Source organism: Bos indicus, chromosome 5, assembly GCF_029378745.1.
Source record: "Bos indicus isolate NIAB-ARS_2022 breed Sahiwal x Tharparkar chromosome 5, NIAB-ARS_B.indTharparkar_mat_pri_1.0, whole genome shotgun sequence".
Lineage (NCBI taxonomy): Eukaryota > Metazoa > Chordata > Mammalia > Artiodactyla > Bovidae > Bos > Bos indicus.
Window position 1 is genome coordinate 65,099,579 of NC_091764.1, and position 27,741 is coordinate 65,127,319.

Consider the following 27,741-nt stretch of genomic DNA (forward strand, 5'->3'; position numbering starts at 1 on the left):
TTTTTTCTTTTGGACTGAAATATTTCCTAAGAATATTTTCATCATTATTGCTTTCCTTTCTTTCTATAACTATTTTTAATATAGCTTTATTTATTTTAAATTTTTAAAACTTACCGCAAGGAGGTATTTTGACAAAAGCAGAAAAATATTTTGAAACATTAAAGGACACCTCCTTTCCTTTGCCCATTTGATATCAAGACAGGTTAACTAATCTATGGAAATCTAAGAAACCAATCTTACAGGGAAAGGGATATGCTTCTATTTCTCCAGATGGATCCAACGAACTCATATAACTTCCTCTTCAGAAGATTCAACTTAAGGGGGCCCCCAACATCCAGACTAGAAATGATACAACAAAAACCTCAGGAGGAAGGAATTCCAATACAAGCCATGGCGACTTTAAAAATTTCCAAAAAACACCACACTCAACGTCATCTACCTTATGATCTCTCTGCTGCTGCTGCTGCTGCTAGGTCGCTTCAGTCGTGTCCGACTCTGTGCGACCCCATAGACGGCAGCCCACCAGGCTCCCCCGTCCCTGGGATTGTCCAGGCAAGAACACTGGAGTGGGTTGCCATTTCCTTCTCCAATGCATGAAAGTGAAAAGTGAAAGTGAAGTCGCTCAGTCGTGCCTGACTCTTCGCGACCCATGGACTGCAGCCTACCAGGCTCCTCCGACCATGGGATTTTCCAGGCAAGAGTACTGGAGTGGGGTGCCATTAGCTTCTCCGTACTTGGGGACAGATAAAAACCCTTACTAATCAAACAGAAAATCTGATTTCTCAACAAGGAATGCCTCGGAATCCTGAAAATATTTTTTTTCACTATGCTTGCTTTGCTTGCTTTTGCTTCCCCCACTCAGGCTGACTTGATTGATCACACTTAATGGACTTATGTACCTAGCCCCCAATGACTCAACACATATGCCCCTCCTTGGAACTTGGAGGGGCCCTCTCATCCTGAAAAAGAAGAAAAACTAATTAATATCTCTCTAGGTTATGAAGTCCTTCCTTTGTATATGGGCCCAACAGAATTATGCATAAATGTTAGCTGACAAACTTGGGCTTTCACCCTGCCTCTAAAAGAGGACTTTTGGATACTGCTTGGATTACTTACTACCCTTTCTTTGTCCGTGAACCATGTGTATACTACTGAAACTTTAGGGAAAGAGTTAAGGAAAGAACAAAGAACACTATGTAAAGGGTTTACTAACAAGAACTTTAAATATATTCCTGTTCACTGGGACAAATGTCAGGCCAAATCAGGAAAATTAATGTTTATGGTTAATCATACAATTGTTGCTTGGGGACCCCAAAGTATATGGTTATCTTACTGCTCAAATGATATTAACAACACTATGTATGATTATGTTACTCAAATAACATAGAAGGTTACTAATACTACAATGGAACATTACCATGACAGAGGACTTCTTGGGTGACTTGATGGTGGAATGGCCTCCCCGCTCGTCCTCGAATTGTCCTTGATAAACAGATTGGGCCTAAACAATGAGACACCTGGAAACTTGCTGCAAGCACCGAGGAACTTAGGACTTGGACTGGACATTTCACAGGGAGCAATCATAGTCATAGAAACTATTTCTTTCATTATAATCAATCATATTTTATACAAGCCTATGTTCTACTTCCTTTTGTTGTAGCTATAGGAAATTTACAATTCAATAAGACTTTACGTTCTGTAACTTGCATAAATTGTAAATTATATACTTGTCTTAACTTCTCTATTTCCTTGAGAAATGACTCCCTTTTGATTCTTCGATCTCGACATAATCCGTGGTTACCAATAAATCTCCAGCGGCCCTGGGAAGAAGGTCCCATGGCTGGACTTGCTTCCCAGTTACTTACTAAATTGCTCCGACGATGTAAACGATTCATTGGATGGCTGATTTTTGGCGTTTTGGGATTAACAGCTATTCGCACCAGTGCTGCTATCACTGGTGTTGTTTTACAAACCTCAATTCAAACACATAATTTTATTCAAAATTGGACTAAAGATGCCCATACCATGCAGGCCACTTAGGCTCAGATAGATAAGGATATGCAAGATGAAATACAGGAACTAAAAACAGCTATCAGATGGGTTGGAGATCAATTAATAGATGTACAAAAACAGGTGATGCTAAAATATGATTGGAATTCTACTCAATTTTGTGTTACTCCTGTTCATTTCAATAATAATGCCTACAACTAGGAACAAATCAAATTTCATTTACAAAACATACATGAAAATGTCTCTCTGAATGTACAAATATTACAAAAAGACATATTTGAAACCTTTTCTAATAATCTGCCCTCTTCCACTAATTTGAAAACTTTAGCTGAACAACTAGCTGATCAATTATCTGGGCTAGACCCACACAGATGGTTTCAAAGCATTACTCACAGCATCAGGTCTAAAACTGTAATTTTGGTGATTGTCTTAACAATTATATTTGTCATCTACCGTTGCCAAGATTCATGCTAAGATTGTTAAAACTAAACAAACTCTAATGGTCAGAACTCTTTTTACAAATATTATAAATAAATAAGGGGGAATTGTCAGGGAATGTTTAACAGGAGGATTCCTATGTGCTGTTTCTCACAAGTCCTTTGTTTCTTTTTAAGTGGAACAGCACGCTGCTCCCAGGAACTGAGGTCATTGTGTGAGACAGGCTTGAATCTCCTCTTTATGGCAAAACTACTTAGTCTTGATCCCCTTTCTTGAGACGTGACCATTATTAATGGTCCCGACCTTGTAACCATTATTAATCCCTTGTTCCCGTGGTGACAGTTGCTGTACATTTGGTTTTCTGATCTTTAGCATTGTCGAAAGAAACTTCTTGTACCACAGCCTTTATATACTCACAGAGAAATCATTAAAGCACCTTTGCTCCATCGGAGCTTGGGACCCTGTGTCTGTCTTTTCTCTCTCTCTCTCTCTCTCTCCTCGGCTGATTCTTTGGAGCGCAGAGACCCGTCTTGCTCACTCTCCTGCCCAGGCTTCTAAGACTCTCTCGAGAAGGCACCCTGTGCTATAAGCCCCCTAGAGAGGGAGCCCGGTGCCTTCATGAGAGATGCAAGTCCTGTGTCAAGGGCTTTATTGGTTTTCTGCATAAACCAGGGAGTATCAGCCTCTCTCTCTCTTTCACTTTCTTATTGTCGCCTCCAGACCACCAGGTCCCAGTCCATTAAAGGACCCCAACACTATATACCTGAAACTAAAACAACATTGTTAATAAAGTATACTCCAACATAAAAATGTTTTAAAAAATTAAAAGTAGTATAACTATATGTCATCTCCAAATCACCAGAAATATACCCAGACACTTTCCTACTCAGTCACCATACTCATTTATATATGAGTTAATATCTTATTTTATTGTTTTATGTTACTTTAATGCCAGTCAGATAGACCACTTATCAACATCTGATACTATATCCAGTCAATCAGTGTCAGTAGGTCTTGACTCTTTGGCTGGGGTTCATTCTTTCCATGGAGCCAATGTTAGAAACTCAGGGAGAAAATGGTTCCCCTGAGTTCTTATTAAAGAGACCATTGGACTATTTGGAAGGAAATTGTTTTCTACTAAGAAAGCTCTGATGCTATTCTTTTAGTTATAAAATTGGGCTTTTTGAGCTCCATATTCTCAAAGAAACATGTTCCCAAAGAAGAGCCTGTGCACAATTACTTTGGGAGGGGCATCAGCTCTAATGTGGATGGATTACTGGATATATAAATTATATTTCTTTAAAGTGTCTTAAAATATCAGCATTCCTATGCTCACTTTTGGGGGATTCCATATCCAGTTACTATATTCATATTGATATAGATCTTTCATTGTGAAATTTACCAAACATAGATAATGTCTAAACCAACTTACTCTCATATGTTTATATCTGACATCACATATTTTTTTTTGACACAATGGCAAACACCTATTTACTGTATTAAATACAAGCCTGAAACGTTAAATAGATATTACAGATTTCAAGAAAATTACATTTCAGATTCCCAAAATGTCTTGCTGGTGCTTTGACAACTGAAACATTGTTTTAGAGGCTTTTTCTAAAATTCATAAAAAAGCAACACTTGGGGGATATAAGATACCCAAAATCCAAAACTTAAAAGTTTATTCAAAATTCTTTTGAATCCCTATGGTGGCTGTAAACAGTCTGCTTTTACATGTTCATAGCTTAAAGGAATGTGACTATCACAGTTTATATGGATTTCTTGCCCAGGAAGCCCACCAACTCTACACAGTAGTTTCGTGTTTTCATAACCCAGTCCTCACATTGCCAGTGCTATCTGTACCCAGCAAGGGTCCCTCCTGCCCACTGCTTTTGATTGGTCCATTATGAATGGCCAAGTTCAGGCCATAAAACTTCTGCTGACTTTCAAATTCAACTACAGTTGGCTTCCTTACTGCATCTTTTTTTACTACTAGTTGAAACAGGCTTTTCAAAATTCCTGCTGCTTTTGGGAAGCGTGCTACAGGCCATCACTGCTATCTTGCTGTGTGTGTGTTGGGGGGGCGGGGAGAGTTGTACTGTCTCTCTCTGTAGGCTAAGTACACCCTCCGACTCCAAGAGTGTACTTCATTACTGCCCAGCGGACTTTTCGGCAGGCCATTCTGCACACTGCCTTCCATAGGCGTATTCTCTGAGGACCGTGAGTCTACTGGCCCAGTGCCCTTTACTTCTGTTTTTATGATGGCGGCTTGGGTGCACATTTGTTCGAAATGGAACTTCTAAAGGCACCACATGCATTTTAATATCGTTGTCCATTGAATGTTCTTCAGACTATTATCGAGCTGAGGCATGGCATTCAAAGGTAGGGAACTGGTGTGGCACTGGGCCGCAGCAGCCTGCAAGGTGGTTAATTTGCAGCCCTGGGTGGAGTTTTTGAAGCTCGAAGCACTCTTGTTTGTGCATGAAGATTCTGCGCTGCTGTTGGTGTACTTGGGAGCCTCCCCACTCAGCCCGCTGGAGCTGGGGGGCTGCATGTTGACCTGGAGGACTGAATAGGCGCTCCATCCTGGGCAGCAAGTCATGATCCATGCGAGCTGGACATCCACCCTGTTGACACAATGGTGAATCAACCACGATGAATGCACTGAGGCTCAAACACGTGGCTCCAAATAAGAAGCTAAAAACCAAGTCCAAAGGGTAATACAAAGAAACAGCCAAGGCCCCAAACATCCACAGGGCAACATACAAGAGCAAGGTAAGGCTGGCCCCCAGAAGCTGAGCATGGAAGGTGTGTTCGTTTTCCAGAGCTGATGTGGAAATCAGGGACAGAGACATGGAGTCCTGATAACTGACTTCTCCATTTTCATTGGCTGCCAGTCATTGCTGCTCCTCGGTGGGCTCCTTCAGCTCATATTTGCACTCAGGGTGTCTTTTCAACTGAATAAATATGCTGAGAAAGTACATACAGTTTACAAAAGTGATGAAGCTGGCGGGCCCGTAGAAGGCTCCCAAGGAGGGTTCCCACGCCATCCAGCAATAGGGTGCATTTGGCCGACTGCGGTAATTCTTGATGTTTGCTGCTGCAGTGATGCCACAAACTATTATGGGTATACCACCACCTATCAGGTAGAACCTGAGCATTGGTCTTGGTGGAGGTGGCAGCTCATCAGGGTCCTGGCATCTTTTAGCTTTTTTAGTGACTTGTTTGTAGATGTTCCGAGCTGTCACTCCCACCCATAGTACTGTAGCAAGAGTGGAATAATGAAGAATTATTCCAACTGCTTGGCAGACGCTGGCATTTCTAGTTTGACTTATTCCTCCCACAAAGACCACACAGGTCAGAAAAATATGAAAGCACAAATTCACAAGCATGTGCCAGCCTTTGAGACTGATTCTAATCAAACTGTGCTGGTATGTGTAACTGACGATGACCGCTAAGAGGCACAAGAGAAGAATAGCAGCAGTAGTGTAGACCACAGGGTGCAGGAGATGGGCTGCCTGGGTATAGAATTCGGATCCCGTCAGATCCATTAAAACTGCATAGTTACTAAGGGAGTAGCACTGAATGGTAGTGATATTTTCAACCGAATAGAGTATATGGCACCCATCTGACTTCCAGCCTCCTTGTCCATTCAGCAAATCGAAATCCCACTGGGCAGCCACAGCATCTGCTCCAAGTGCAATTCGACGCATTGTCACATTAACGGGGATGTGGTGGGTATCAATGTTCACACCATAGGGTGACCGTGCGGTTCGGCAGCCTGTCCGGGGGGAGGACCTGTGAGAGCTCCAGGCTGCTGCACACCACCTTGCCCTCGGCGGCTCCCGCCGCCCTCCCGGCCCCTCGGGGTCGCCCGTCGTGCTTGCAGCCCGGGGGCAGCGCCACTGCCCCGTCGCCCAGCAGTGCGAGCAGCGCCAGCGGCAGCAGCAGAAGGGGCGGCAGCAGCAGAAGGGGCGGCGGCGGGCGGCCCCGCAGGGGGCCGGGCAGCCGGCCGGGGCCTGCGGGCCAAGCGACGCAGCGCTGGCCTAGCGGGCCACCCCGGTGCCCCGGCAGACTGGAGCGCAGCGCGGGCCCCGCGGCGCCGGGAGTCTCGTGGTGGCCGGAGGACGCGCCCTCCTCGGCGCCGACACGCTCATTTGTCCGCAGCTGCCGGGCTCGGCCTTCGGCGAGCCGCAGGGTCACGGCCGCGTGGGTCCCAGCGCCGCTCTACTGCCGGGCGGGAGCGCAGCTGCTTCCTCCACCTCCTCCTCCCATCACGTATTTTTAATATCCTCCCTTAATACAAAAAGAATTACTACTCCTCCTACTTCAATCACCTTGTTACTCTTATACTTTTAAAGCTTCAAAATGCCTGAAAGCCAACTCAGCCTTATTTATCAGTATTAAGAATGCTGGTCACCAGGTTTATCTGAGGCCTCCTGAGAAAAAACCAGCCACTGCTCACACTCTGCACAAGCCAAGATGGGCTGGAGACTCCCCTGACCATGCTGTCCTTCCGACCTCTGTACATGCATGTGCTAAGTCACTTCAGTAGTGTCTGACTCTTTGCCACCCCATGGACCGTAGCCTGTCAGGCTCCTCTGTGTACAAGATTTCCCAGGCCAGCATACTGGAGTGGGTTGCCATCTCCTACTCCAGGGGAACTCCCCGACCCAGGGATTGAACCCGCGTCTTTTATGTCTCCTGCTTTGGCAGGCAGGTTCTTTACCACTAGTGCCACCTGGGAAGCCCTCCAGAGGGCTCATGATAAGAGGTCGGAAGCCAACCTCTGTGCTTTGGGCAAATCACTCTTCCTACCTGGAATGCTCTCCCACTCTTCTCCACCGGCCCACACATGGTCTTCCTTCAGGACCTGCCTGCTCAGCAGGAATCTCTCATTCATCCCTGCCTTCACATCCCAGGATTTGAGGTGGAAAAGGGAATTCACATTTACTGGATCCCTACCACATGCATGACAAACACCGTATTTTATAATTCCTCCACAAGATGTGTGATATGCTCATTGTATAAGTTTAGAAACTAAAGTTCAGAGAGTCTAAGAAACTCACCCCATTACTCAAGTAGCAAGTGTTAGAACCAGGTAATAAATCCATAACTGTGTCTGAATATAAAATGAAACAACACATCTGGCAGTACAATGCCCTAGAACATTTCCTCTACTGTTACATTGTTTCAGGGAACTGTTATACCTCTAGTGTTATTCCATTTTTCACATAGTTGCATATATTTTCCTAATTTGATGCTATGTTCCTTCATGATTGTTGTTCAGTTGCTAAATCATGTCCGACTCTTTGCAAGCCCACAGACTGCAGCACACCAGGCCTCCCTGTCCTTCGCTATCTTCCAGAGTTTGCTCAAACTCAGGTCCATTGTGTCGATGATGTCATCCAACCATCTTATCCTCTGTCCTTTATGATAAGAGCCACATATTTATAATTTTTATTCCTTATATTTCCTTATAAAAACAGATACAAAATAAATGCCTATTTATTTGATAAGGTTTGTTTTACTTAATAATTGATATAAATTTTCTTTCGGCCACATCATGTGGCATGTGGGATCTTATTTCCCCAACCAGGGATCAAACCCTCACCCCTTGCTGTGGAAACACAGAGTCTTAACCATTGGACCACCAGGAGCACAGCACCACCCATCAGGAGAAAACTGAATTAAAGATTCGCTGAGTGTGGCCCTTCCCACAAGAGCAAGACCCAGTTTTCCCCACAGCCAGTCCCTCCATCAGGAAGCTTGCACAAGCCTCTTATCCTCATTCATCAGAATGCAGACAAAAGAAACAGGGGTACTTGATATAAATATTTTAAAATATCTGATTCAAAACATACAGTTAAAAAAAAAAAACCATACAGTACCACTTTGTTCTATGTGATCCTTTTGTAAGTATATCATTTATCTGTTAGAATTTCATGATACAAAAGACAAACTCCAGCAAAGCTTGACTTCTGAGCATCCATAAAGACAATTGACAGTTATTCACGATTCATATACCATAGTTTGGCTTACAATTTTGCCTGGAACCTGCTTTTACAGGAAATATATCTCTGCACTTGGGATTGGTTCACACCATAGATGCTGGTCCACGTGAAAGTTCCTCCTATAATAATCGTCCAGAATGTGTGTCTTTGCAAAGGGTTAGGATTAAAGCTAAATGAAAACAAACAGAAAACAAATTTGAACTCTCAGTAAACTATTACAGAAATCTTTCTAGAGTGTTTTGGAAGCAAGCAATGTATACTTACATAAATATAAACAAATATATATATATACACACACAAATATGTACAGATTGATTAAGTAATATAAAAGGCAGAAATATTTCTAACTTAAGTTCAGTGAAATAAAAAAATCGGTACTTTCAGAGATTTGGAAATTCTGGATAGGACTGGGGCCAAAATGAATGTTTCAATTGTTGTGAACATTTATAGAAACTGTTCTCTCATGGCCACAGGAAATTATTTAAACAAGTCTGCCACGCTATAATCAAAGAAGAGCATGAAGCTGAAGAAAGAGAGGGCAAGCAATTCCTAGGTACACTGGAGCAACAGATATGGTACTGAAATAAACATAATATCGACACATTTCATGTGTATATTTCCTCTCCCGGAACATTTATAGTCCCAGTTCTACTTTATATTCAAGCTGAAGAATTCAATTAATGCAGTTTAAAGGTTTTCATGTTTAAAACTACCATGTCATTATAACCATGTTCTTAAAATGTTGTGTGCACCATCTACATACTCATAGTTGAAAGTCACACTACGGCACTGAAACAAAATACAATTACAAAGAAAGCTCAACTTCCACATTCAATACATCTTTTAATTCTTCTTACTGTATCATCTTGGAAGGAATGAGTCTGTTCATCTCTGATACACAATATAAGCTTGAAATTTTTCTGCAAAATTAGCTTTAATGGAAACATTCTCCATTTCTGAAATTCTGCAATTTCACTTCAAAGTTTATATTTGAGATCATTTGGGTAAAGTGCTACAATTTTATGTGTTTTCAGCATTCTAATGGAAAGATGAGAGCCTCTATTCCATTCTCTAATAGTTAATATCAAAGGCTAAGAGTTTCAAGGGTGTTGGCCCTTTCTCCCATAAAGAAAGTGGCTACTATACTAGCTAATAAACGTCAAGAGCTAAAGGGTTCTGTGAGTTACTGGAAGAAAGTAAGACAAGATTTAAAATACCCAATTTAGTGGTTTTGGTTTTGGCAATACAGAATACATATGCCAAATATAGACCGTATGGAAAATATCAACACAAAATCCTTCTCTTCGTTTATCCTACCCAGAGCAGATTTATTGTCCACCATCATATTCTTAAAATATATTTGAATAACAAGGGATATACAGTAAGGTTTTTCATTATTCCTTAATTGTTGGAAACCTTGTAAGGGTCATAATAATGTCTAATCTTTTACTTTTTGGAATCTCTTACTGGTTATAAGTTATTATTTCAATGCAGCAATGTGTTTACCCTTTGTATAAACTGACAGTTATTTTGCAGAAAAATTGATTGACTCCATACCCTTTCCCCTCAACCTAGCTGACTGGGAAGAGATTTGGAAGTAATCCAGGTCTACCGAGTGGCCACTGGTTGTTTCTGCTTCTTGGTATCTATTCCCCACTCTTCTACCCACTCCAGTATTTTTGCCTGGAGAATCCCATGGACAGAGGAGACTGGTAAGCTACAGTCCATGGGGTCACAAGGAGTTGGACATGACTGAGAAATTAACACTTCTAGTAACAGCAACCTAGGTTTGCCTTGGGAAAATAACCATTTTTCCATTAAATAGTCTAAATGATGGTCAATCAAAATGTTCTACTCTGTCCTAGCTAATGGATGGAATCAAGCCTAAACTAGGCCAACTGGAGGCTCCATTTTCTTTAAAAATATTGAGAACAGTTGGAGTTGATTCACTGTAACTCATTCTTGCAAATTAAGACATTGACCCTGTCCAATTTCTAACTTTATTCTCAAACACTAACACCTTCTTTCAGATAACTAGAAGAGAGCCACCAAGTGTAAAGTGATTTTCTTTCCTTTTGCCAGTGATTTCAGCTTGCTTATCTCATAGCAGAGCTGCTTAAAAAGAAAATTAGCTGGTTCATGTCAAAATGAGCCCCCCTGCACATTGAACATGATGTATAAGGAAGACATTATCATTCCAAAAGATAAGTGTTTTAAATAGTCTGTTAAATTGTGTGATATATTTGTGATGAAATATCTAGTTTCTCCATTAGCCTTCTTTAAGAAAGTTGAATAGTTGTTGAAGACATTATATCATACTAATGCTGATACCTGAGGCATTGGCCATAACTTTTCCAGTCAATATTCTAGAAATAATATTTAATATTACATAATATACATTAAATAATATTCACATATAAAATACACACATATATAATAATAATATACTATTATTACAAGGGCCATATTAAAAGAGGAATTCTCTAGGCTGCTTGAAACAAAGAATTGTCAGAATGGAATCACTATCTTTTAGTGTTTTTCTCTTAAAAGGTTTCCTTTCCTTACCTCTCCACTATATGTTCCCTTCTCTCCCTACCCCTACTTTTCAACTTATCTCAGATTTTAATTTCTGGAAGAAATTACTCTTTTGTTATCAATCCCTTCTCAGGAGGAAGCACCATCCTTAGCACCATGTAACTAAGTACCACCCGACTGCTTCCACCCTTAAAGTGAAAACTTCTTACACTTTTATGTGCCAGCTTCAAATTTTTGTACCATGACTTTAATGGTTAGTTTGTTTTCTAATATAAATTTATTATTTCAGCCAAGAGACTTTTTACAGGAAAAAAAAAAGGAACGTTCTATTAACCAAGAAGTAAATACTTAACCAAAAAGGCAACTTACTTCCAGAAGTTTAATCTTCCTCCATTGGAGGCATCATTTATAATAGTGCTGATTCCACCTTGAATCAATGCAGCCTTTATAATCACAGATGTAAAGCCAGCCACCATGATTCCAACTTGAAAAACATCCGTCCAGATGACTGCTTTAAGACCACCCTTTGAGGAAAAAGTACATTAGGATTAATGCTTCTACCAGACATTATTAAGCACTTACATGCCTATACACTCTCCTGGTCAAAGATAAGGAAAACATGAATCTTGGCCAAGAAGTGCACCCAAGGGAGATAGTCAGGAAGGTAGTACTTAGATCAAACTTTCAAATATAAACAGAATCCAAAATGAAAGGTCCTCCCAGCAGAGAAAACAGCATGGGCAAAAAGCCTGTGCTTAGTCACTCAGTCATGTCCGATTCTTTGTGACCCTGTGGACTGTAGCCTGCTAGGCTCCTAGAATTCAAAATACATGGCATGCTTAGTGTGTCCAGATATATATTTTGGAGCAAAGTGGAGTGGTGTGGGGATATTGTTAGGAATAAAACTCAGAGTTAAATTGCAGTATCATAGATTTTATCCTATAGGCAGGACTGATGGTCAAACAGTATGCACAAAGAAGGCATGCATGTGTGCTCTGAGGGGATCCAGTTCTTTGTGATCCCCCGGACTGTAGCCCACCAGGCTCCCCTGTCCATAGGATCTTCCATGCAAGAATACTGGAGTGGGTTGCCATTTCCTACTCCAGCGGATCATCCCAACCCAGGGATCAAACCCGCCTCTCCTACATCTTCTGTACTGGCAAGTGGATTAGCACAAAGAAGGACATACCAGTTACTGAAAAAATAAAATTGTTCTGTACTAGTCACTGCCCAAGTGTACCCCTCCAGAACCTGACCGAGTCCCTCTTTGTAGACCTTGTCTTCTACATCATCAAGCAACTAAAGTATTAAGACTTAGAGTATCACAGGTTGCACAAGACTTGCACCACTGCTAAGGATCAGCATCAATGATAATATCAGTGCCTATGCCATACTGGTTCTTACATATTTTTACTCTCACTCCTGCCTAAAGGCAATGGGAAATTATCTCAGGTTACTAAGCTAAGGAATACTGTGAGCATAGCTACAATAACATGATGACAATATGAGCAAATTATGAAACAAGATTGGGGACCACTGCATGGTTCAAATGAAAAAATATCAGTTATGATCAATGTTTTACAAAGGATCAAATTTTACCCTGGACTGAATATTCCTTATAAAAAATAAGTTACTGTGGGAAGGAAATATAAACAACCCAGACTGCAGCATGCATTGATTGACACTTTTAATTTTGCAAAGCAATGTATAGGGTAAAAGGAGAAATAAGGTTCTTGACATACCATAGTGCAGTAAAATGTGCAGACCACACCAGTAGCCACTACTACACCCCACAGATCAAATCCTGTGACTGTAGAAGAAAAGAAAATGCATGTATAACTGTGAAACATATACCAGTACTTCTCAAAAAATCATCATCAGGAGGCTATATCATTTATTGGGCACCGACCTCTATACCCTCTTACCCTAAACTAGGCCCAAATCTCAAAAAATGTACCAAAACAAATAGAGTTCAAAAATTTATTTGATGAGTTAAATAGACCTGGCGTCTACCCTCAGACACTATACAGGATCCAACATTGGCTAAATCAAATACATGAAAAAGCATTTATATTATAATTAAGCTGAGAAACTGCTTGATATTGGGAGGTGGTTACCCAGACTGAATGGGGTCATAGGATATTTGTTGTCATGGTTCAAATAAACACATTTTTCTACCACTCCTTGAAAGACAAGCTGTCCATGTTACTAAAATGGGACCAAGAAAGAGAAAAGTGAAAGTGAAGTCGCTCAGTCATGTCCGACTCTTTGCGACCCCGTGGACTGCAGCCTACCAGGCTCCTCCGTCCATGGGATTCCCTAGGCAAGAGTCCTGGAGTGGGTTGCCATTTCCTTCTCCAGGGGATCTTCCCAACCCAGGGATCGAACCCAGGTCTCCCGCATTGGAGGCAGATGCTTTAACCTCTGAGCCACCAGGGAAGCCCAAGAAAGAGAAAAGCTTATATCATTTGTTACCATTTATTTAAGAAGTAGAGGGGCAAAATTTCCCTGGTGGCTCAGTGGATAAGAATCTGTCCGCCAATGCAGGAGACGTGGGTTTGATCCCTGATCCAGAAAGATCCCACATGCCTTGGGGCAACTAAGCCCATGTGTCACAGCTACTGAGCCTGTGCTCTAGAGCCCGGGAGCTGTAACTACAGAGCCCACACGCTGCAACTACTGAACTGTCATTACTGATTCCATCACCATGGGTCATTTAATGTTCCCCAGTTCTATGTACTTCTTGTGAACTAGATCTAGAAGCATTCTCAGACTTCATTTCAACTTTTTGCAGTAATAAGCTGCAACTATTAATGTGTCATTAATTAATTCACTCAATTTTTAAAAAAAGAAGCAGTGGGTCAAATTATATTTTTTAAGGGAAGGATAACAACTCTATGCCCACAGATTTGAGAGAAAATTTTACAAAAGATATCTGATAAGGGATTGTTCTTCATATCATCAGATCAGATCAGATCAGTCGCTCAGTCATGTCCGACTCTTTGTGACCCCATGAATCGCATACAAAATGCTTAAAACTCACAGTAATAAAAAAAAAAAAAAAACTGATTCTAAACCATACCAAGACCTTAACATATACCTCACAAAACATATATAGATGACAAATAAGCATATGAAAAGATGCTCCACATCATATGTCATCAGGGAAATGCAAATGAAAACAACGAGATACTACTATACACTTGTTAGATAGTCAAAATTTGGAACATTGACATCACATGCTGGCAAGGACATGGAGCAACATAAGTCTTTCATGCACTGCAGGTAAGAATGCAAAATGGCAAGAGCCATTTTAGAAGGCAGTTTGGTGGTTTCCTACAAAACTAAACATATTCTTGTAATATAATTCAACAATTGTGTCCTTTGGTATTTACTTAAAAGAGTTGAAAACTGCGTTATGAAAGTCTCCAAAAAGTTGAAGTCTGAGAATGCTTCTAGATATACTTCACAAGAAATACAGAGGACTAGGGAACATTGAAGAGGAACTAAAAAGCCTCTTGATGAAAGTGAAAGAGGAGAGTGAAAAAGTTGGCTTAAAGCTCAACATTCAGAAAATGAAGATCATGACATCCGGTCCCATCACTTCATGGGAAACAGATGGGGAAACAGTGGAAACAGTGTCAGACTTTATTTTGGGGGCTCCAAAATCACTACAGATGGTGACTGCAGCCATGAAATTAAAAGACGCTTACTCCTTGGAAGGAAAGTTATGACCAACCTAGATAACATATTCAAAAGCAGAGACATTACTTTGCCAACAAAGGTTCGTCTAGTCAAGGCTATGGTTTTTCCTGTGGTCATGTATGGATGTGAGAGTTGGACTGTGAAGAAGGCTGAGCGCCGAAGAATTGATGCTTTTGAACTGTGGTGTTGGAGAAGACTCTTGAGAGTCCCTTGGACTGCAAGGAGATCCAACCAGTCCACTCTGAAGGAGATCAGCCCCGAGATTTCTTTGGAGGGAATGATGCTGAAGCTGAAACTCCAGTACTTTGGCCACCCCATGTGAAGAGTTGACTCATTGGAAAAGACTCTGATGCTGGGAGGGATTGGGGGCAGGGGGAGAAGGGGACAACAGAGGATGAGATGGCTGGATGGCATCACTGACTCGATGGACGTGAGTCTGAGTGAACTCCAGGAGTTGGTGATGGACAGGGAGGCCTGGCATGCTGCGATTCATGGGGTCACAAAGAGTCGGACATGACTGAGCGACTGAACTGAACTGAGGGAACATAAAATGACCCCATGGTAATGCAATCAAAACCAAGAGCCTGGAAAATTAACAAGCTGAAATTTTGACATTTATAGAACATTGTCCCCAACACAATGAACATTCTGTACAAAAATATGGAATGTACAAAAATATATGGAATGTTCAGGAACAGAGACCATATCCTGGGCTGTAAGACAAATCTTAATACATTTCAAAGAATTAAAATCATAGTAGTTCTCTGACCAAAGCAGCATTAATTTAGAAACCAATAACAAAAAGGTATGTTTGAAAATCACCAAATATTTGAAAATTATGTGACACACTTCTAGATAACCCATGGGTAAAAGAAATCACAAGAGAAATTGGAAAATATCTTGAACTGAATGATTAAAAAAAACATGGTATCAAAACCTGTGGGATGCAAATGAAGCAACACTTACAATAGAATTTATAGCTTTAAATATTATTTTAGAAAATAAGAAAGATTTAAAATCAGTGGTCTAAGTTTCTACCTTAAAAAGCTAAAAAATTTAAGCCCAAAGTTAAGTAGAAGAAACAGTAAACATAATTAATGAAATAGAAAGCAAATACATAAAATCAACAAAGCCAGAAACTAGTTCTTAGAAAAAATTTAAAACATCAATAAAAGACTAGCAAGATACATCAAGGTAAAAAAGGACAGAAAAGATATCAATATTAGGAACAATTAGAAGGGACATCACTATAAATTCTATAAACATTAAAAGGATATCAAGAGGATATTTTAAACAACTTTATGCCAATGACTTGGCAAATTAGATAAAATGAATTTAAGTCCTAAAAAAGACAGTTGACTAAAACTGACAAAAACTAGAAAATCCAAATGACTATATTTATTACAGAAGCTGCATCAATAAACTAAAACTTTTCTACAAAAATAAGTATCAGGCTCAGATGTCCTCATTGTGAATTTTTTCAAGCATTTAATAAATAAATACACAGTCTTATACCTCTTTCAGAAAATAGAGGAAGAAACACTTTCCAAACCATACAAAGTCAGTATAATCAATACAAAAACCCTGACGAAAACATTTAAGGAAAAGTAAATTTCATGCCAATACTCCTCATAACCTGCAAAATTCCTTTACAAAATACTGGCAAATCAAATTCATCAATATATTAAAAGCTTAATACATTATGACCAAGTAAATTTTATCTCAAGAAGGAAAACTGGTTTAACATTTGAAAAATCAATATAATTTTCTACATTAACAGTGCATGAAGATAGAGAAGTAAAAGGCATACAGACAGGAAAAGAAGTAGTAAAACTGTTTCTGTTCATCAGTCAGGATTCAGTCTCTCATTTCTACTCTTTGCAACCCCATGGACTGCAGCACACCAGGCTTCCCTGTCCATCATCAACTCCCAGAACCTACTCAAACTCATGCCCATCACGTCAGTGATGCCAGCCAACCATCTCATCCTCTGTTATCCCCTTCTGCTCCTACCTTCAGTCTTCCCAGCATCAGGGTCTTTTCCTATGAGTCAGTTCTTCGCATCAGGTGGCCAAACTATTGGAGTTTCATCTTCTGCATCAGTCCTTCCAAAGAACATTCAAGACTGATTTCCTTTAGGATGGACTGGTTGGATCTCCTTGCAGTGCAAGGGACTTTCAAGAGTCTTCTCCAACACCACAGTTCAAAAGCATCAATTCTTTGGTGCTCAGCTTTCTTTATAGTCCAACTCTCACATCCATACATGACTACTGGAAAACCATATCTTTGACTAGACAGACCTTTGTTGGCAAAGTAATGTCTCTGCTTTTTAATATGCTGTCTACGTTGGTCATGTACTTCCCTGGTGGCTCAGACGGTAAAGCATCTGTCTACAACACCGGAGACCCGGGTTCAAGCCCTGGGTTGGGACATAGTTTTTCATCCAAGGAGCAAGCATGTTTTAATTTCATGGCTGCAGTCACCATCTGCAGTGATTTTGGAGCCCAAAAAGTCTCTCACTATTTCCATTGTTTCTCTACTGTGGGCAAGAATCCCTTAGAAGAAATGGAGTAGCCATCATAGTCAGCAAAAGAGTCCAAAATGCAGTACTTGGATGTAATCTCAAAAATGACAGAATGATCTGTTGTTTCCAAGGCAAAATATTCAGTATCACAGTAATCCAAGTCTGTGCCCTGACAGGTAATGCTGAGGAAACTGAAGTTGAATAGTTCTATGAAAACCTACAGGACCTTCTAGAATTAACACCCAAAAAAAGATGTCCTTTTCATTATATGGGACTGGAATGCCAAAGTAGGAAGCCAAGAGATACCTGAAGTAACAGGCAAATTTGGCCTTGGAGTACAAAACAAAACAGGTCAAAGGCTAACAGAGTTTTGCCAAGGGAATGCACTAGTCATAGCAAACACCCTCTTCCAACTCTACACATGGACATCACCAGATGGTCAATACTGAAATCAGATTGATTATATTCTTTGTTTCTATTCAGAAACAACATGAAAACCACAAAGGATTTTCCAAAAGCCTACTTGAATTAGTAAGTATGTTTAGCAAGTTCTCAGGATAGAAGATCAACATATAGAAGGCAATCGTATTTTTCCATACTTGCAAATGATGAAAAGACATTACTGAGAGAAATTTTAAAAGGCCTGGGTACATGGGTAAACAGGCCACGTAATGGATAGATAGACCATGTAGATGACAGGTCAAGTCTTTTGCCCACTTTTTGTTAGGTTATTTGTCTTTTTTCCATTAATTTTGTTATTCTATGAGCCAGTAAGCTCAACATCAACAGTCATCAAGAAAATACAAAATAAAACCACAATAAGATAATAGATGGTACAACTTGAATGGCTATAATTAAAAAGACAAATACAAAATGCTGGCAAGGACATGGATCACTGAAACTCTTATAGGTTGTGGGGTGGGCATGTAGAATGATACAACAACTTAGAAAAGCTATTTGGTAGTTTCTCTTAAATTCTGTACATGTGACTGCCCTGTGGGTCTGAACACATGGGTCAGAACAGGTGTATATTGAACTTTATACTGCTTCCAGGTATTCACCCACTAAAAATGAAAACATGTCAAAAAGCAAAGCAAGACAAAACAAAACCTGTACAAGAATGTTCTTAGCAGCTTTCATTCAAAATAGCCTAAAACTGGAACAACCCAACATCCATCAACAAGAGAATGGATAAACAGATTTTGGTAGATGCATATGATAAAATACTAGCAATAAAAAGGAATGAATTACTGATACATGTACCAACATGAAAGAATACCTCAAAAACATTTTATTGAACAAAAGAAATCAGATACAAAAAAGGCACTATATGATTCCACTTATACAAAATCTAAGAACAGGGAAAGGTAATTTATGGTGATAGAAGCTCACTGCTTGGAATAGATGGGGGGATTCATTAGAAAGAAACACAAAAAAATTTCTGGGAAATGAAGATAAAAATATTCTATATCTTGAGTTAAATGGTTGTCACAAGTACACAAAATTGTCAAAAGTCAACCAACTGTGCACTTAGGTTCTGCGCACTTTATTGTATATACACTATATCACAATAAAATATGGCTTTCAATTTTAAAAAGCAAGAAAGAAAAACCTAAGAAACAACTGAACTAATTACAGATATATAAACTTATCTGAATCCTGATTCTAATAAACACTGAGAAAACATCAGGGATCTCTGAACACTGACCTCACACTGGCAATTGTTGTTTTTAGTCACTTTCATGCATTGGAGAAGGAAATGGCAACCCACTCCAGTGTTCTTGCCTGGACAATCCCAGGGATGGGGGAGCCTGGTGGGCTGCCGTCTATGGGGTCGCACAGAGTCGGACACGACTGAAGCGACTTAGCAGCAGCAGCAGTCACTAAGTCATGTCCAACTCATTTGCACCCCCGTGGACTGCAGCCCATGAGGCTTCTCTGTCCATGGCATTTCCCAGGCAATAATACTGGAATGGGTTGCCATTTCTTTCTCCAGGGGATCTTCCCGACCCAGGGATTGAATCTGCATCTCCTGCATTAGCAGGTGGATTCTTTACCACTGAGTATTATTGATGATAGTAAGCAATTAGTGTTAACGTTTTAGAAATGATGGAAGTTACAATTGTATTTTAAAAACACACCTTGGTACAAACTGTCAGCTACAGAATATATAAACCAAGAGAATGTAAGGTACAGCATGGTTAATGATACTGTCTTGCATATTTTAAATGCTGCTAAGAAAGTAAATCTTACAAGCTCTCATCATAAGAAAAAAATTTCATAACTATGAGCAGTATATATCCCAAAGAGTAATTTTACATTCATTGTGAGGAAAAAGGCATCAGAAAATTGACTGCTCAGATGTGGTCACTGTTAACATAATGATGTGTATTTTCTTCTACATATATTTAAATCTCATGCTATTGTCATCAATATTTAACTAAGTGGAATTGTAGGTTTTTTCTTGATCATTTTAGTTTTGTATATGTAGGAATCTAGTTCCTATTATCATGACTGGGCCTTTAGGAATAAATATGATAACAATAAATCAATCAAATAACCTCCAGAGTAGCTTTTCAAAATTCTCTTCTAATTCTTCCTGTTCTCAAATCATCTCTAACACTATATGCATTTTCTAGACATTTATAAAAATAAGCTGAAAATCTGAAAGGTAATGATATTTTACATAATTTTATTCTACTTCATGCTTTTATCAGAGAAGCAGTGTTCACTGTTAAATAAAAATTTCTTTATTTGCTGATAGCTATGTTTCTACCTGCTATCACTTTTTCAATGCTCCTGTTAAATCCAGGATATCTGAATATAAATTATCTAATATGTCACTGGATATGATCTTGTTTCTTTTGTAAGCACAGTCCTTCAAACTATAGGCTAGAAATGTCATTTTATATTAGACAATTTTCTTCACAGGCCTAGAGAAAAACTTGATTCTGTAAAAGCTATTTAGTCAAAAGCTTTTTCTTAAAAACAAGTTTGAAGAGCCAAATAACTTACTTGGTTCTTATAAAGTTAATGGAAAGATAATTGAATATGTGATGCAAGCTCTAAAGGAAATCAGCCCTGAATATTTATTGGAAGGACTGATGCTGAAGCTGAAGCTCCAATACCTTGGCCACCTGATATGAAGAACTGATTGGCAAAGACCCTGATGCTGGGAAAGACTGTGGGCAGGAGGAGAAGGGGGTAGTAGAGGACATGATGGTTAAGTAGCATCACTGACTCAATGGCCAAGAGTTTTAGCAAACTCCAGGAAAAAGTGAAAGGCAGGGAAGCCTGGTGTATTGCAGTCCACAGGGTTGCAAAGAATTGAACATGATTTAGCTACTGAAGAACAACTGCCATAAATTTTAAAAAATCCTTCTTGAATCTCAATCCTATGCATTAATGGTATTTGAATATTTTAAAAAGAGAGAGAGAGATGCTGCTTGGCCAGGTGTATCTGTACCTTAATGCTATCTTTACATTTCCAGAATTTGGCTTTTCACTTTGTAGATTTAGAAATGCAAAGATGAATGGGTTATAGGGGGGAAAATCATGCTGACTGGTAAATTATAAGCATTGCTGTAAAACAGCATCAAAGTTTACTAATATACAATGAGAAATAGGGGTCATAAGCAGACTTGTTGTAATTGTTAGTTCATGATCACATAATTTCCTACTGATTAACATGTCAATGTGGGAAGCCAAATTCTGATCAAAAGGTAACTTGGTGAGCTTAGTATCTGAAAAGGAAGCACTAATCTCATAATTATGAAAGATAGAACCATTAATCTGTTCAGTGTCCTTTGTTTCGTTACCTTGGATCTTTTACAGGTGCCTCTATACCAAACTCAGTCTTTATTCTGAAGAGTACACGTTATAGCTGAAAAAAGTGAAAGTGTTAGTCACTCAGGGGTGTCTGACTGTTTGCGACCCATGGGCTGTAGCCTGCCAGGTTCCTCAGTCCATGGAATTCTCCAAGCAAGAATATTGGCGTGGGTTGCCATTTCCCACTCTAGGATGGAAACCAGAGATCAAACCCAGGTCTCCTGCTTTGCAGATGGATTCTTTACCATCTGAGCCACCAGGGAAGCAATTACAATCCTATAACATCCCTTAAAATCTACCCCCTCCAAATTTAGGAATTGTGGATATTTGCAAATTATATTCAATTCATGTATTGCATTTAACAGGGCTTCCCTGGTGGCTCAGCAGTAAAGAATCTGCCTGCCAATGCAGGACACCTGGGCTTGATCTCTGGGTCAGGAAGACTCCCTAGAGAAAGAAATGGCAACCCTCTGCCCATGGGATTTCCCAGGCAAGAATACTGGAGAGGGTTGCCTGGCAGGCTACAGTCCAAGGGGTTGCAAAAGTGTTGGACACGACTTAGCAACAAAACCACCACCACCATGATGATGTATGTTAACTAGACCTATTGTGGTGATCATTGCAATATACAAATACTGAATCATTATGGTAAACCTGCAACTAATATAATGTTATATGTCAATTATACCTCAATGAAAAAAAGTATGTAAAAGACGTATGGAATTCAGAGGAAGTGATAAAACATCTCAGATTTGCAGCAAAATATACTAGTGATGGAAATACAGAGTGAAATAAATCAAGAGTCGATAATTATTAGTGTAGAGTCAATGGTATGTTAGCGTTCAGTACACTATTCTAGCATATGATTGAAGTTTTCTGTAATTAAAAAAAAAAAAGATTAAAAAGATTGCACATAGAGAACGTTAAGTTCCAATTCAGCTAAAAATGTTTCTATGGAGCATCTGTTGCACACCAAGTACTTTGTGTTTGCTGCTTTGTTACAGAAAAATCCATGTATGCTCAGTTGCTTTAGTCAGGTCCTACTCTGTGACCCTACAGACTGTAGCCACCTCTATCCAAGGGATTCTCCAGGCAAGAATACTGGAATGGGTTGCCATGCCCTCCTCCAGGAGATCTTCCTGATCCAGGGATTGAACTGGCATTTCCTGTGTCTTCGGCATTGCAGGCGATTCTTTACCCACTGAGCCACTTGGGAAGCCAATGGTCAAATACATGGCTGATATTAAAGTGGTCAAAATGCAATGCCTCGAATCCTAATTTACTCCCAGGGAGTGGCTCAATAAACTGATAAGAACAGTCCTTGAAGCACTGAAGGTAGTGCTTTCTTATTCCCAGAACTGCACTTTAAAACTCTAAAGCCAACATTTCAGTTATACTTAACTCCAATAGGTAACTTATGAAGTTTATAGCTCAGCCCTTTACATATGAAGTGATTCATTCATGATGTTGGTAATATTTACAAGAAACATGCCTGACATTCAGAATTCAACATCACATTATATAATGGATTTCTTCTTTGTAATGATACTGCTGTGCTTTATAAATATAGATGGCAACTATTACCTATGTATCATGAAATTAAGAAATTAGAATCTGCAGTTAGAAGGAGTTTTCCCTTTTCTTGTTTTCTTTGAGGTTTTCCATTTTATATTAATTTGAGGAACTGCATCACATTCTTCCCATCACAGACTCCACTTGTCCATTTTAGAAGGAAGTCTCAGAGATAAATTTGCTTCTAACTGATAAGAATTTAAAAGTATGTAGTTTCCCTGAAGCCTTTTGAGGGTATGACTAATTCACTTCTTTGCCTCAATAAACAATCCCAGTTTCACAACTATTATCTTCCCAAATCTAGAGAGTAACTTGTTGATCCATAAAATTGTCACATATTTATTTATAAGGCTACTATAGCCATCTGTCCTTTGGTCACCAGGAGCAATCTAATATTTCAAATCACACAGACTTTTTTTCTTGTATTTTGGATCACATTCAAAGTGTGGAGAAAAAAATTTCTCCTCCTGCCCAATTTTTCAATGGGACCAAGCCTGAGCTGAATAACACAGAAGCCTATTGGAGTTAACTTCTTCCAAGGAGTAAGCGTCTTTTCCAAAATTAAAAGCAGAGACATTGCCAGCAAAGGTCTGTCTAGTCAAAGCTGGTTTTTCCAATAGTCATATATGGATGTGAGAGTCGGACTATAAAGAAAGCTGAGCGCCAAAGAATTGGTGCTTTTGAACTGTGGTGTTGGAGAAGACTCTTGAGAGGCCCTTGGACTGCAAGGAGATCCAACCAGTCCATCCTAAAGGAAATCAGTCCTGAATATTCATTGGAAGGACTGATGCAAAAGCTGAAACTCCAATAGTTTGGCCACCTGATGTGAAGAACTGATTCATCTGAAAAGACCCTGATGCTAGGAAAGATTGAAGGTGGGAGGAGAAGGGGTCAGCAGAGGACAAGATGGTTGGATGGCAGCAGAAGACTGATTCAATGGACATGAGTTTGAGTAAACTCCAGAAGTTGGTGATGAACAGGGAGGCCTGGTGTGCTGCAGTCCATGGGGTTACAAAGAGTCAGACACGACTGAGCGACTGAACTGAACTGAACTGAACTGTTGGAGATGGGCTCCAGGTTACAAACACAAAGGGAGCAAGTGCAGTCCATTCATGATTTAGACTACAGGGGGCGTTCATTCTGAAGGAATGGAGAATGGCTGGTTGGCACATCCCAGAGAAACATAGCCCAATTAAGCCTGTTGTCGTTTAGTTGCTAAGTCATGTCTGACGCTTGCAACCCCATAGATGGTAGCCTGCCAGGCTCCTCTGTCCATGGGATTCTCCCAGCAAGAATACTGAAGTCCATTGCCATTTCCTTATCCAGGGGATCTTTCCGACCCAGGGATTGAACCCTTATCTCCTGCATTGGCAGGCATGTTCTTTATCACTCAGTCACCAGGGAAGCCCCCAGTGTTCTAACCTTCTACTAATTTACAGACCTTTCTGAGGTATAATTCAGGAACCCAGAGAAGCTGCTAGTGTAGACACTGAACCCACCAGATCCGCTTCAAGCTGATGCAGGTTACTGGAAGCATTCCTCCACCTCCCCATCTCCCCAAAGAGAGAATAAAGTCTGTTAAAAGTGAACCTCCAAGTGTGAGTGACATATTAACTCCAAAATGTACCTTGATTCAAAGCCAGGGCAGGGGCATAAATAACAATTCCAGTATACAGAATCTAGAGGAAAAAAGAAAACAAATAAATAGTATGAATTACCAAATGAAATATTGATATTTTTCTATAAATTTACTTATAAATTAAAAACCATAGTTTTAATATACTTTAACAAAATTTGCTTGTAACTTGAAAATGTTATTTAAGTGAAGTTGACTCTCCTTTTCTATTTGGGGTATGGTCATAGGTTACAAAAACCTTTTATGACCAATTTTATGTAAAAAGGTGGACTTTTCATGCAGTGCTTAGTGCAGATAGTCACTAATCCATCAATTCAAGTTTGAAACCAACTTTCCTAGATCTGGAACAATTTGAAAGAAAGAAAGGGTACAGATTTAAAAGGGCAATGCTTGTTCATATGCTTTCAAACTTTTGTCAATCACTGAAGATGTGGTAAAGCAGTGAAAAATTTGGAAACTTGTTGCAAAAGTTGGCATGACCACTAATTAAACAAAAGTGTAAATTTCCCTAAAATTTCCTGAGGGCCAACAAAAATTCTACTCTACCTTTTTAATATTATTATTCATTCATATACTTAACAAATATCTATTAATCTGGGGTACAACAGTAAGATAAATATGTTCTTTTTCTCAAAATATCATTTTCATTGCATCTGATCTTTCAAATACATAGAGGCTAATTCTATGATTATGCTATAAAACATACTATGAAAAAAACATATTATTCAGTGTTTGAATGTTTTATTAAATTGCATGAATAGATCTATAGAAGTAAATCCTTCGAACAGTGGATTCTGAAGCTCCCCTCCTTTTGCAGGAATTCACTAGCTTTCCACAGTCATCATATCGTCCAAGTTAAAGATTTGAAAATGTGACCCAGCCATCTTCTTAACATTTGTCCCCACTCTTACATTTCTGTTGGCACTTCTAATGATGATCCAAAGAGGGATTGAACTCCATGGTGGAATGCAAGCTACCAGCCTCAGCTCTGGGTCAGAATCTCTACCAGACCCCAGAGGGCTCTTTTCTTTCATACTGCAAGTGTTAAGGGCAAATATAATTTAAGATACATAGCTAGCAAAGATATAAAATGAAGCTAAGTTAAATAATTTACAAAGGCACTCTGTCTTGCTGTAGCAAAGCACTCTGTCTTGGGTAGCTTTTGACTGGAGAAATGGAATTATAAATAGGGATGAGATTAAAAACTCCCTCCTCGACCTCCATTACCAAAATCATTCATGAAAGACTTAGCTGCCAAGAGGGAGATAGGTCTAAGTTATGTGACAATGATTGTGACAAGATGATGGGTGGGAAGCAATCTCTGTCACTGATGACTTGGCAAATCTTTGATTTCCATTTGTGCCAATCAGTAAATCTATACTTGCATATTTTTTAAGTATTGGATTGTGGGGGGATTGTTGGTTTTTTTTTGTGACCCTGTGGGCTGTAGCCCACCAGGCTCCTCTGTCCATGGGATTTCCTAGGCAAGAATACTGGAGTGTGGTGCCATTTCCTTCTCCAGGGAATCTTCCCAACTCAGGGACTGAACCCGAGTCTCCTGCTTGGCAGGCAGACTCTTTACCACTGAGCAACCTGGGAAGCCCGTTGGATTGTGCACTTGGCTTTAAAAACTCCTCCTGAGTGCATGATGTTGTTGCTTTATACTCAGTGAGTATATCAATTAGGTTTTACAGTTCAATTTCTGAAAGAGTGCATTGATTCATTTTTTTTAAGTATGCTTTCAAGGAAAATTATTTTCAAATTTTTTCTTCCTATGTCAGCTAATATTTTCTATTAAATCTATTACTTAATATGCTGCAAAAATACTACAAAATATACAACGTGTTTTCCCTTTATTATAATTCCTACTATTAGCTAGTACATTTCCTTCAAATATCTTTGTCATCTAAGCCATACCCTTACTGTCACTTTGGTAGGGACAGAGGGAGACATAAGAGGAAAAAGCATATTTTCCTAACCATAACTGTTGCTTGTTCAACATAATATTCAGTGTTCACTTAACTCACTGTTTTCTCAGGAAATAATGCATTTTCTAAGACAAGGTTTAATGATCTTAAGGATTAATGCTATGTAGTGACAGGCGTTTTTCCTTTTGTGTTTCCTCCTACGTTCAACCTCTTTTCTTTCACGTATTTATCAAAGAAGCTTGACCCAGGTGTTAAAACACTGTAGGTGTTAAAAAACACTGTAGATGGAAAGAAGATAAAATAAGTGAACTGACGGCTACTTACTGTTTGAACAATGAAGAGGATTGTTCCACAGAGACGAACACATTTGTTAAATCGAAGTTCTAAATACTGTTTCCAAAAAAAAGGAAAAATGGTTAATATGTAAAACTTCTGGACACTTTTTAAAAACCAGCAGCTTGAGAAGTAAAGGGGCTAAAACTTTAAAGAAACTTCATAACTAATTTTTATCCTGCATTTCTATTTCACTATTAATAGTTTAATTTAAATTATTTAAGTGTTGTTATTTAAATTAATATTTTATTTTAAAAATTATTTATTTTTTAATTGAAGGATAATTGCTTTAAAGGATTTTGTTGTTTTCTGTCAAATTTCAACATGAATCAGCCATAGGTGTACATATGTCACCTGTATACAGTCATATGAATCATATGTACACCTATGAATCAGCCATAGGTGTACATATGTTACCTATGTACAGCCATAGATGTACAAATTATTTAACTTAGTATTTTAAGTTACAAATAGCAAAACTGACCCTTGTTTTAGAGAACAGTTCAAAATTTTTTTGTTTGTTTGTTTGTCTGTTTTTGGCCACACTGTGTGGCATGTGGGATCTTAGTTCCCCGATCAGGGATGCAACCTGTGTCCCCTACATTGGGAGTGCGGAGTCTTAACCACTGGACTGCTAGGTTAAGTCCCAGTTCAATGGTTTTAACACAGAACAGTTTCATCACCCCCAGAAAAGTCCTTCATGTTGCTCCTTTGTTGTCAAATCCTCTTTCCATCCCTAAACCTTGGCAATCACTGATCCATTCTCCATCCCTACAAGTTTTGCCTTTTGCAGAATGTTATACAAATGCAATTATTTTCTGCATTTTTAGAATGAACAAAGTGTGGTCTTCCCCTTTCTCTTGGCATCTACCCAATAAATTTCCCTTGATACACTTAAGGAATCAACCCTTTCCCACTTTAGGCAACTGTGGCAGAACTGCCAATCAAGGTGCCTTGCCTGGGCTAAAAGGCAGTCACATGACCTACACTCAGCCCGTCAGTTTCTCTTCTCAAAAGGTGAATCCTAGAGGCAAGATATAAAGACAGAAAATGATTGAACCAGAAAGCAGACCGATCCTGACAGTGTGGCCTGAAGAGGCTGCCCTGGCTTCTGTTCCTTTTCATAGTCTGTTTGCTCAGCTTTTCTTCCTATCCTGTGAGCTATGCCCATATCCTCACAATAAAAATTTTTAACTTAAATCAGCCTAAGTCCATTTT

General features: G+C 39.4%; 1 protein-coding gene across 2 annotated transcripts in view; it reads right to left on the reverse strand.

Moving 5' to 3' along the window:
- The window catches only part of SLC5A8 (solute carrier family 5 member 8), a 71,292-nt gene that overhangs the window by 35,900 nt on the left and 7,651 nt on the right, over nt 1-27,741 (reverse strand). The window contains exons 2-6 of one of the 2 annotated variants that reach the window (XM_019961166.2): nt 26,515-26,580; nt 24,254-24,305; nt 12,740-12,807; nt 11,367-11,521; nt 8,491-8,631 (exon numbers count right to left, since the gene is read on the reverse strand). In XM_019961166.2, the coding sequence (XP_019816725.2) occupies nt 8,491-8,631; nt 11,367-11,521; nt 12,740-12,807; nt 24,254-24,305; nt 26,515-26,580 (482 nt within the window). The remainder of the gene's footprint in view (nt 1-8,490; nt 8,632-11,366; nt 11,522-12,739; nt 12,808-24,253; nt 24,306-26,514; nt 26,581-27,741) is intronic. The other variant, XM_070789611.1, reaches the window with a different exon arrangement.